Here is a 12,410-nt window from a genome sequence, read left to right as displayed (position 1 = left end):
GCGGGGCCGGGAGGCGCGAGTGCGTGCGCGCGTGCGTGTGCGCCCCCGCCCGGCCTGGGTTCGGCTCGCCTGCGGGGACTGTGCTGCGCCGCCAGCTGCGCCCGCCTCGCTCCTCGCGGCGCTACTGGGGGGCGGGGGGAGGGGGGGACGAGAGGCGACTCTTGCTGGACCGCGGCAGAGGTGGCCTGCTACCCCCGGGCTAAATAAATCTAGAAGCCAAACCGGCCTCACTTGCCAGGCCCCTGCAGCTGCGGTCGGCCGGGGTCCTTCCGGCTCCATCCCCGCCCCTCCTGTCCTCGCCGGCCCCGCCCCCGCTTCTCCAGGCGCTCCGGCGCGCGCCGCGCGGCGCCTCAGCGCTCCGCTCGCCCCCCCAACTCCTCGCCTTCTTTCCTTCCCCACCTTCTCTGCTCCCCGGAGTGGGGCTGTCGGTGGCAGAAGACGCCGAGCCGTTCGGGAGCAAGTTCGATCCTTGGACAACTCCCGTGCCAGGCCACGGCTGGGCTCGCCTGCAACCTGTTCCTCCCTCGCCCAAGTGCTCGGCCGCCCGCCCGCTCCCGCTCCCGCCCTCGCCCCGGCGCAGCCGCGGATCGCTGTTGCATGCTGATCCGGGCAGGCGGCGGCGGCGGCGGCGGCGAGCGCTCCGGCAGGATGCTGGCACTCGGGCTCCGCTGCTCTCTGGAGGCTGCTCAACTTCTATCCCAAGCGCAGGAGCTTTGAAGTCGTTTGTCCCTCTCCGGTTGGATTGACTTCTTCTTTTGATATTTTGGGCGTTGCGGTTTGCGCAGGAACCTCAGTACCGCTCTTCCCCCTCCCTCTCTGTCAACCTTTGGATGCGTCTGTGCTGGCAGATTTAAAGACCCAAGTCTTGGCTGTGGAATTTCTTAGATGGACTTGCCGGGGCTGGCGTTATAAAGCATGTCACCATAACCCCGTCCTTGTCTTTTTTTTTTTTTTTGGTTTAAATTCTTTTGTTTTCATTCCCCCCCCCAACCCCCCCCCCCCAATAAATCACCAAACTGTTACCTAGCGGGCCGGTGCCTGCCTCTCTTCTAGAACTAGGTGGTGCGTCTGCCAGAAGAGGAGCTATGTTTGAAGAGCAGCCTACTCCACCCCTCTCTTCTTCAGTCCCTGAATGCCACCACACACTGGCATTTTGAAAAAAAAATTGCCTCCAGAAACTGAGCACCCCCAAGCTCTCCCCCACCCGTTTTTTCCTCCTTGAGGAATGGAGCTTCGCAGAGGTTGCATTTAGATTCAACAGTTCAGAGCAGCGGGGCTGCTGCCGCCGCCTCTCTGAAGAGCTCGCGAGGCTCCCCGGAGGCGGTGGTCCCCGGGCTCGTCTGGATGCGGCTCTGAGTCTCCGTGTGTCTTTCTGCTTGTTGCTGTGTGCGGGTGTTCGGCCGCGATCACCTTTGTGTGTCTTCTGTCTGTTTGAACTTCAGGATGGCTCGCTTCGGGGAGGCGGTGGTCGGCAGGCCGGGGTCGGGCGATGGAGACTCGGACCAGAGCAGGAACCGGCAAGGAACCCCGGTGCCGGCCTCGGGGCCGGCGGCCGCCTACAAGCAGTCGAAAGCGCAGAGGGCGCGGACTATGGCTTTGTACAACCCCATTCCCGTCCGGCAGAACTGTTTCACCGTCAACAGATCCCTGTTCATCTTCGGAGAAGATAACATTGTCAGGAAATACGCCAAGAAGCTCATCGATTGGCCATATCCTTTCTTGCCCACCATAACTCCCCTCTTTCCCTTTGCATTTCTTCCAGTAAGGGGGGAAATCTAGCATGGAATTTATCCCCCATCCCCTCGCTGGTGCCAATTTGCCCCTTTGCTGGAGTGCACTCTACTTCGGTGCACCTGAGGGGCAGGCTTGGTGTCTATAGAGACCAGTGTGGGCACTAGTACTTTTCAAGGTAAGACTTGGTTTTTGATTTTTCCTATGTGGAAGTCTCTGGCATCCCTGGGTGCATGGTGTTGTTGTGTCTGCCCCTTTCTGGGCTGGGCTTTGTCTGATTTTTCAGGCCCTCTCAGGCCCTTCACAGAGAATGGATTGTCCCAAATCTCAGGGTTTTCTTTCATACTCACTCCCCTTTTCCTCCCTCAAAGCCACCCCCTCTGTCCCCATCTCCACCAGCTAGAAAGACACCTGCACTGTCTGCTTGTGGGGAAGTCAAAGCTCCCCGAGGGGATTTATCAGCTTCGAAGCTTCAAGAGTCTGGGCCAAAACCCTGTAGACAAATAGACAAATGAACAAATGAAACAGCCTTTTGACTAGGGATCCAGCTAACACTGGGGACTGAGTTTAAGTTCCACTGAGAGTGGAGTGAATGAATATGTCAGTGGAGGCAATCTCTAATGATACAGCCCAGATAGCTCAGAGTGGAGTTTTCTTATCAGCCAAAGAAGAACAGCTCATCAGAGCCCATCCTTTCCTTAGTTCTGGGTTGGGCACTCCTGCCTCTGAATGTTTGACTCGGCTGAGTCCTCTCCTTCTGCCCAAGATTCAGGTTGATCGGCTGGGCCTGAAATCATCAGCTGAGCCCAGAGATGTGCAAGCAGTCTGTCTCTCCCTACCTCCAAAGGAACTGCTCTCCACAAAGAGCTGGTGGTGGTGTCTCTGGTGGTGGTGGTTTCAGGGTGAACAGGCATAGAAGGAGCTTCTTTGCAGGTTTAATCAAGTGCACCAAATACAAGCTGCTGATTAGGCGTCTCACTGCCTTGTTCTTCACTAAGAATTTGGGCATCTGGCAAGGTCTTTAGGAACTGGGGGTTGGTAAGGAGGGTGATTAGTAGGAAGCAAGCCAGTGGTGTGGCTTTAAGTGGGGAGGGGTAGGTTTGGAGACTTGGGATTCTGATGCTTGTGGAAAAAGATTTCTTGGGAAGGATGTACCTGCAAAGGAGGCCCCTAGTCTTCTCTAGCCTCCTCTCTCCCCACCCCCACCCTCCAGGTGTGCAGCAGTGAGATAGCTGGAGCTGCATGGGGTCTCTAGTATCAGTGAGGCACGTGGCTCACTTCCCCCAGGGCCTGGGCATCTCCCTACTACCCCCATCCCAGCCTCTGGCCTTCCCCTCCTTCCTCCCTAGTTCTCTGCCTCAGCAGCACTGCGATTGGCTGGCGCATGGTGCTTCTAGGCAGCACCCCTCATTAGAAACGAAGGAGCATCTCTAAGCAGATATTCTTCCTGCTGCTGCTCAAATCCTCCCACAGCCACCCCTGGCTGGGCTTCCTCTCTCCTCCTCTCTGCACTCCCCTCCTCCTCCCACCCCCACAGAGTGCTTCGGGGGCCATTCCGTGCTGAGTTAAACGTATCTAGGGGTGGGGATACTGGGGAGGAGGAAGGGTCCTGTCCCTGCAGTCCCGCCTGCCTGCCCGGTGCGCAGCACAAAGCGGACAGATCTCATTGTGTTGCCTGCTGCGGCAGCAAACACTCCTCTAGTCAGGTTTCTACTGATTTCTCCTGCGGGGCTGTGCTCCCCTGTCCGCCTCTACAGTTCTCTAAAATTCCCCACCCTCCAGGTGCTGCTTTACTGTGCCCCTCTCTTAGGGTCATGTTTACTGAGGCACCCCTCGGTTTCCTGGCAGTAGACAAAGCCGTCCATCCACCCTGCGGGTGGCAAAGGATGCTAGCAGCCATCGTTTGCACCTAGGACAGCACTAGGGAAACTCCCCAGGGGTCCTCGGCTCCTGGATCAGCCCGGTTCAGCACCTCGGGTACTTCCGGGTGGGCCACGAAACACGTTTCCCATACCACGCGGTTGGCGCTTTTCACGTTTTCCCTTCCGCTGCGAAGACACCGCCTTTCTACCAGGCATTGCGAGCGCAAAGTGCGACAGTGGTTTTTACTCCGCCCTTTCCTTGTCTTTGGCCGGGATGGACCAAAGAGAATCAAAGGAGAGAATGGGGAGTTGATTTCAGTACCATACTCAGCCTTGGCCAAGAGCCTGGTCCCAGTGGTCTCTTCTGTCTCCATAGCTGGAAGTTTCGCAGTGGTTCTACAGCATGTAGGCTGTTGTTAACAGTGTTCAGAGAACATCTGCTGTGTGTAGAGGAGCCTGGTTGGAAAATGTAAAATACACCATGTTTGCTATTTTTTTTTTTCCTCCTGGCTGTACAACGTGACTGTCTAATATATAGTCCTTCTGGTGGTGACCATGTGGAACCATTGCGCTTCTCTGCATTCTGCGTTTTCCCCAATACTGCATCTGATATGGTAGTCTCACTTTCCTTCCTACCCACACACCCAGCTTCTTGAAATCGCTCCCTTTTTCTTCACTGTGAGCAGTGGTTCCCAGTAAAACTTTGGAGCCAGGCTGTCTGCATTCAAATCCCCTGTTCCTTCACCAGCTCTGTGACCTTGAAAAGTTACTTCATTACTTGGTGACTCAGTTTCCTAATTGGTAAAATGAGGGTAATACTAAGGAGTTACTGGGAGAATTAAATGAGGTAATAAAAGTCCAGTTTGTAGAACATTGCCTAATTACCTAGTGAACACTAGCCGTTATTTTAAAGGGGGTCCTTCAGAAATTTCAGCAGACCTGAAGGGAGGGGTTTTAGTTGTAGATGAACCCTGCCTTCTAGATTTTGCCTCTCAAAGAGAGCAAAGAGTCAACAACTTGAATCACCTGGGGGCCAGTTCCTGTTAAACATTCAGGACCTCAAGCCTCACTTCAGATTTACTGAATCAGAATCTGCATTTTAAGAAAATCCCCAGGTGGTTAGTGTGCACAGAAAAGTCTGGGAAGTTCCTTCTTTACTGTTTGTAAGGGCCAGATTTTTGAGAAAAAGGAAGATTGTTCAGAAAATGTGTTAAGACCTCCTGCTTTGAACTGACAGATGAACATGTAACATGCTTGAGGTCTTTGATTATTTGTGCACTATGTCTCTGAGACTTACACGTGTGTTATGGGCTGCAGAGAGTCACTGTGGGGCTAGGAGGGAGCCACCACTTCTGTGTGCTATGTTAGCCTCTCTCCACGCTGCCTAGTACTAGTTTTTAACAAATTGGCCTGAAAAAATCAGTAAGTGAAAGAAATTATTGAGTTTATGCCTGTAGCATTCTCTGGCTTGGGTGGGTGGGTAGGGGTAATCTTTTCCAGTTATTTAATAGAGGAAGTCTAGTTCTTACGGAAAGAAATGCCCACAATAACCCTGATTTGGCATGAAAGATGGTGGTAAGTTACAGCCCACTCGGAATGTGTTTCATTTTTCTTGGAAGCTACATCTGCATAGGGAGATAATTTTATTTTCTTATGGCACTCTTTTCTGCAGTGGATACCATAACCTTTTTGAAAATGCTAATCTGATTTAAAATGTGATATTCTATATGATTCCTCCATGTCTTTCTTGCTCATCCAGCAGATGTAACAAAAGGATTCTCTTTTCCTCACGGCATCGGCTGCTCTGAGCGTCATCCCACATTCACTGTGCCTTATGCTTACCAGCTCTAACCCTTCCATTCCCAGGCCTGGTTACTCTCTGGACACATAGAATGTCTCCCTCATGGTTTGTGAGATGCCCCACACTTGTTTGTAGTTTTTTAGGTCAGAGGATGGGAGGAGGAAATATATCTGACTTGGGGACTCTGTGCCATTGATGGGCAGTGGGAGATCCCCTTCCCCCCAGCTGATGATGGGGGTCATCTCAGTAGGGGGACACGTGTTTCATGCAGGAATGTACACGGCCTAAAGTAGGAAGATCAAATGTGTTTGTAGCTGTTGAGCTGTTGAAGCTCATTATAAATGAACTTGTAGATATTCATCCATGATTTCTTGTTGCAGAGAAATTCACTGTAGCCTCAAAAGCCTCTGGCTGTGGGTCAGAGGTTATGTGCTTTATTAGGGAAAATTTCCCATTGTAAACTGTGCATTTATTTTGGAAGGTTTGGGTGAGGATTACTAAAAGCGTTAGTGCCCACATCTCCTATTTTGACATAAACTTTTCTGCTGTTCTGGTTGTCTCTAAATATACAGCACCTTGCAGGATAGTAGACTGTAATCTTGGCAGGGATTTCAGGTTTGATGTAACGCTAATAGATCATGAGTCAGAGTGCCTTGATTAGGGCAGAGGGTGGCAGCCAACAAGGGCAGAGTCTGTAATTATATCCTATGATCACATAATGCAGAGGGCTTCCCATCTTCTGTGTACCTGGGCACAGATGCAGACGGCGAAGCGGGCAGTGACTGTTACTGGCTCTGCGGCTGCTGGAGAAAGGTCTTCATTTTCTGAGGCTCCCAGGATAATCTCCAAAGTGCGCATTGGCTTGGCCTTTCAAATGAGGTGTGGGTAATGTTTCCTCTGGAAAGCAGGCTCTGCCTTGTTGTGGGGACCAGTCATCATTGGGATGCAGCCTGGAAAGTAAGCTGGAGTGAAGAAGTTTGATAGAAATGAAATGGCGGGAGACTGGACGCGAAAATACCTTGGACATGATAGTTTTGTCTGTTGGCTTGCATGTCCTCATGTCTCTGCTTCCCTCCACTTGCTTTCCCTGTAACAGGCGGAATGCACACTATGAATTAAAGGTGGAGGAGGGAAATAATGAGAGTGGGTCTTTTTATCTTCTGAAAGATTCAGACTTTGGAATTTATTAGCTCCATCCAGAATTGCTGATCTCTTTTTAGTTGCTCTGTATAAAATGTAGGGTTCCCCCCTCCGCGCCTCAAACTCTGCTGCTTCCCCCCTCTTTATAGGAACATCTGTTTTCCTCCCATCTGCATGTTCTTAGTTAAAATAAAACGGAATCGAGATTCGCTAAGCTGTCAGAACTGCAAACCCTTGATTCCTTGGGTTCCACCAGCAGCCCAGTGGCCTCTCTTTTGTCTTCCGAAAGGCTGCGCAGGAAGCTGCGGGTCTCCGAAAGCCCAGCCATGCAAGCCAGCTACCGGAGGCCACTCTGCTCATCTTATTTTGCTTATCACTGACCACACAGACATGAAAGAGGGAATCTGGACGTGACTGTATCGAATACCCTTTTAGTCAAAGAGAGAGACTTTCTCTTTCTGCTTGTCCTCTGTCCCTTTTTCATCTTTCTGTATTTCTCCCTCATGCATTTTTAGGTTCAGCCTTTGTGAATAATTCATTATATGTGTGGGTTTTCTCTAGGATTTTCAGAAAAGGAAGGTTATTTGTCTTCTTCTTGGATACAAGCAAGGTCTCTTGCTGAGGACCAGCTTCACAGATGGACTTTTTCCTCTCCAGCCTCTGTTTTTGAAGTGGGACTAGGACACGAAGAAAGGTAGTGGGGGAGCCAGCTGTGGGAGTGGGGTGGTGGCGGGGAGAGCTCTCTTTTAACATGACTTTTCTTGCTGCTTTTGTAATGACTGCCTCCTACCCAGTCCTGTTACATTTGGGTGCCCCATAAAAATGTAGCTACTCCCCTCTATTCAGAGAACATGGTTAACTGGGATATATTTATGTCCCCCAAGTACTTGTCACTCTGCGTGCTCTTGTCATCCCAGGTCTTCATGCTAATAAATGCTGAGCCATAGAGCTCAGGAGGCTTCTGTAATTTTCTCTTTTCAAATTTCAGTGGGACTTCACATAGAAATTTGGAAGAGTGAGCAGGCACTGAAATTAATGTGTACCACTTGCCATCCCCTCTGTCATCAGGACCACTATGTGGCTTTTAAAGCAGTCTCTTTTGGGGGTGTCTGGGTAGCTCAGTCTGTTGAGCACGTGACTTTGGCACAGGTCATGATCTCGTGGTTCATGAATTCAAGCCCCACGTGGGGCTCTGAGCAGACAGCTCAGAGCCTCTTCAGATTCTGTGTCTCCTTCTCTCTCTGCCCCTCCCCCACTCATGCTCTGTCTCTCTCTCCCTCCCTCAAAAAAAAATTAAATTTTTTTAAAGCAGCCCTTGTCAAGGAGGGATAAAAATGCCTGTGGCAACACTCGCCCTCCCATGCATTCTGGACCTGCACAGAGAGGACTTGTTTGTGGGCTCACTAGTCCATTTCCAGCATCACTTTTACTTAAGGGCAGAAAGTAGAGCACCAAGTTCTTAGGCTCCTCAACCTGATGGGGTCTTATGTGTCAGTCCTACTTTTGGGGTATGGCTATGGTATACTTTTGATCACAGAATAGCCCACGTATGTTTACTTAATCTTCCGTTCCCTGTACCTTTGGTCAGTCTTTAGCTATAAACTCTAATGAGCCCCATATATCCCTGTGTCTGGAAGACAAGTAGCAGCCAGGAGGTGTGTCCTTAAGAGGGAGAAATGGGCCAGGTTAAGGCGAATGGCACTGAATGACTAAAAAGAGTCAGTTATCCAAGATATTCCCCACCTTGCCCCTGGCAGAGCAGTCGGCACTTGTTAGGAGTGCCTTTTTATTTTTTAATTGCATGTTGAGTTCCAAATTTGTAGGATTAGACAATTCCACTCTTAGTCCTTTGGAAGGAGCATTTTTTAAAAAAGGTCCATTTTTAAAGTGTGGGTTTAAAAATTCATCCCGACACAGGTGGGCAGGGCTTGGGACTGTGACTCCGGGCTGGGCTCCAGCTACAGGCGCCTGTGGTCCAGCCAGTGCAGGGCTTCAGGGATAGGCTGTGCATGGCACCTGTACCGAGTGTGGTCCTTTTGCCTGTGGGTGGTTGATGTGATTTGCTGTTGCACCTGCGTAATTTTGAGGCTATATATTTTTTGCTGCATTTGTTCGTGCTGCATTTGTGGTGCATCTGTTCTCCCCATCCCTGGAGAATTTGGAAAGTTTCAGATGTATGCCTTAGCTTTCTAAAGGCTTCTGTCATTAGAGCTGGGAGTGGGGTGTCTATACACCTCTCCCCTTTAGAGAAGGGATGAAGAGGATGTGACTGACTGGTTGGTAACAGATGAGAGAGGAAAGGAAGAAATTCTCTAGTCAATGTTGAGATCTGAGGCTTATAGTAATCAGACTCTGGTATCATTTCAGTGGCTGAGATGCCAAGCACTGTGTGTGCCTCGTGGGCCTGAAGAAGAGGCTCTGAAAAGCAATGCAGGGAGGAAAATTAGTTCTCACAAGCCTTTCTCAACCTTCAACTTGGTGTAGGTTTGGAGTGTTTCAAACTTTCTGTGCCTCTTTCTCAATTTCCATACCATCGTCTCATGGGGCTGGTCAGAGTCAAAAAGCATGAAATGGATTTTCAGCAGTCACTCACCAGCGTCCTGGCAATTTCTAGCTGTGTGCTGTTGGGAACTATTTTGCTACTATTCTGTCAGTGACTGTTCCTTCCAGCAGGTGACTTCCATCAATATCAAGGCTAATTCCTCATTTTGTTTCTTTGTGGCAAAGTCATACATATGCACTGCGCATATCATCTACATTGCTGGCTCTCTAGCTTAGTGGGTCTCAGGACCTACTGAAGGCATTATCAAAATACGGATTTCTGGACCCTGCTGCCAGAGTTTCAGATTCAGTAGGTCTGAAGTAGGGCCTGGGAATTTGCATTTGTCACACGTCCCCAGGTGACACTGATGCTGCTGGCCTTGGGACCATTTTCTGAGAACCACTGTCTGACATGGGTTCATTATCTGCCCTGCATCGCCTTTAGAGAAGGCCAGTTTTATAAATCACTGAGGAGAGTCTTCCTCCCAAATTTCTCTCTCTTATTTCAGCCTGAAGCCTTGCTGCTACCTTTGGGTTCAGTTAGGGAGGCTTCAGGACTTCTTTGTCAAAATATAGATGATCTTGGGAGCAGTGATGTAGTGGCCGATATGTGGCATTGACGCCTTATAACTGAAGGCAGGCTCTTCTGAGAACTGGCACCGGACATGCCCCTATTTCATTTCAGCACCTAATGCAAGACTGGCTCATGTTGAGCATTTGGTAAAATGATGCTGGATGATGTAATTAATTGGTTACTATTGGTTAGCAGCAAACATCAGTGAAGTATCTCTTATGTGCCTAGTGTTGCGCTGACCTGGACCTGTAAGAGCCGGTGTGGCCCTATTGTGCGGAGAGAAGGTTGGTAAGAGGTAGGGAAGGCACAGGACGGCTGGTGGGGTCATTACTAGGAATTTGGAGGTTGTAAAGACAAACTTTATTTCATGATCTTGCTGTCAACCACTTCAGTTTCTGTAGTACCCAATAATGACTGTGAAAAAAAGATACAGTGTTTGTTATTTGGCATTTTATTATACAGAATTCTTTATTAATTGGTACAGAGATCTATAGTATAATAACAATTGAGATTTGTTTCGATGGCCCCCAGGCACCACAAAGTGCCGTAGTGCTTTCTGGATATTACCAATGAAGCATTCATGACATTGTGATCAAGATGGTTTGAATGGTGTGTTCACCTTGCTGTGTTCAGAGACTTTGTAAATTATAATCCATATTGATTATTTCAAGTAGCTATCACTTTTTTCGTTAAATTAACTGAAGAGTTCCTCTCTAGCTACACCAGATAACCGAAGAAATCCTGCATTGTTCTAGAAATCAGTCCTTTCAGTTCTACAAATACTCTAGGACCTGGAGATGAATCCTAGTACAATTGACATATTGTCAGGTGGTGACAAATTAGAACAAGGTCCTAGTTTTTTAAATGGATTGATAGTTCAGCAAGATTTGGATTCACGGGGCAAGTTCTCCAGCTGTTAAGCTGGTATGACATCTTACTGGGTGTGCTTGTTTCTGTAGGCTGTCATTGAAGATAAGCCATCGAGATTTCTGAGAGAGCTTCCAATAAGCATCTCAGGAAGAGGTTGACAGATTCTCTTCTTTCTTCCTACCCCAACTTGACCAAATTATCCAACTTTAGTGCCTTGGGTTGTTTCAATGTCCTTTTATACGTGTCCCATCTCTTTTCTCCTTGAACAAGGTCAGGGGATGTTGGACTCGAAACTGCTCAGTTGCAGGGTGAAGCCTTTAGATGCTCAGGTTATAGAGCCATAGAGTCAGGAATGATCTGAGTGACTGTCTAGGTGACTCTTTTTGGAGTACTGGGACTGCTAAGTCCCTCAAGTACAGTGCTTATTTGCTTTCTGTATTAGGATCACAAATGTTATTGAAATCTGATTGGTGCTATGCACCCTCGTTCCTGAAAGGAATACATGTACAATTTGCATTCAGTTTCAGGGGGTTCATGGATCACAATTTGAAAATGCAAACTATGTTAAAAAATTCCCACATTCTGGGATGTTGGGATGCTGGGCCATCAGGAATACTGACTCCCAAACTAGCATCATATTCTTTAGATTCAAGTCAGGGCATCTGGGTGGCTCAGTTGGTTAGGCATCTGACTTTGGCTCAGGTCATGATCTCACAGCTCGTGAGTTTGAGCCCTGCATTGGGCCCTGTGCTGACAGCTGAGAGCCTGGAGCCTGCTTTGGACTCTGTGTCCACCCCTCTCTCTGCCTGACCCCTGCTCACACTCTGTCTCTGTCTCTCTCTCAAAAATAAACATTAAAAAAATTTTTTTAAAAAAGATTCCAATATGACAGGAAATCCATGTGAAGAATCTACAGAGATATGCTTGCACTAGTGCATCAGCTACACTGCCATGATAAAACACAAGCATTAAGTCAGTATGGGAACTCTTTCTACATCACCCTAACAGTTGGCCATCAAGCTTCTAGTGATGCTTGAGATGCTCTTCTGTCATTAAGGTGTAGGACGTTGAAATATTCTTCCTTATAGCTTCCACCTACCTATTTCTTTTCCTGTTTTTATTCTGTACAGAAATACAAACCCAGTCTACTTCTCATTTGCTCCATGGTCCTGTTGCACTGAGCAGTGCTGTAGATTACAACTTCCTGTGATGATGGATATGTTTCTATCTGTGCTACTATGGTCGCAGTAGCTACATGTGGCTCTCGGGCACTTGATATGTGGCTATTATGATTGAGTACTAAACTTTAAATTGCATTTAATTTTAATTAATTTAAATTAAATAGCTACATATGGCTAGTGCTACAGTATATGACAGCAGAGGTAGAGAGAATAGATAGATAATGAGTCGGAAAGCCTAAGTTCCTATCTGGGACTCTCATTTGTTTGCTTTCTATTAGGGAAGATTTCCCTACCTTGGCGTGCTGCCTGAACCACCACAATCGCCTTCTCTTCAGTTCCAGCGGCCTGCTACTATCTCATGGCACTGGCCTCTCCCAGGCCTCCGTGTCTGTGCACTTACTGCTAGCAGTGCCTGGAACGTCTTTCTCTCCCTTTGACTTCCTGGCTTTAAGACTGTACTCAATAGCCACTTGCTACATGAAGCCTTCCTTGATTTCTCTTGGCAGAGTAAGACCAGCTCCCTCCTCTGGGCTCCCATATGGCACCTGGTTTATTACTTTATTGTAACACTCACCACATAGCTTTAGTATTGGTTTAAAATCTCTAGAATCTTTAAAATAAAGGAGATTTTTATTAGTTTTTAAATTACAAGAACATAGAGCATTGCTGATTAACCTTGGCCTTTAATACATTTGTTTAAATTAAAAGTT

At 48.3% G+C, this 12,410-nt stretch overlaps 1 protein-coding gene across 1 annotated transcript in view; it reads left to right on the top strand.

The window, feature by feature from the left end:
* The window catches only part of CACNA1E (calcium voltage-gated channel subunit alpha1 E), a 496,040-nt gene that overhangs the window by 184,754 nt on the left and 298,876 nt on the right, over positions 1-12,410 (top strand). The window contains exon 3 of the mRNA XM_029935255.1: positions 1,443-1,709. Coding sequence (XP_029791115.1) covers positions 1,443-1,709 — 267 coding nt within the window. The remainder of the gene's footprint in view (positions 1-1,442; positions 1,710-12,410) is intronic.

This window comes from Suricata suricatta, chromosome 3 (genome assembly GCF_006229205.1).
Source record: "Suricata suricatta isolate VVHF042 chromosome 3, meerkat_22Aug2017_6uvM2_HiC, whole genome shotgun sequence".
NCBI lineage: Eukaryota > Metazoa > Chordata > Mammalia > Carnivora > Herpestidae > Suricata > Suricata suricatta.
The sequence above is the reverse complement of the archived record's forward strand: the minus strand, read 5'-3'. Positions and strand labels throughout refer to the sequence as shown.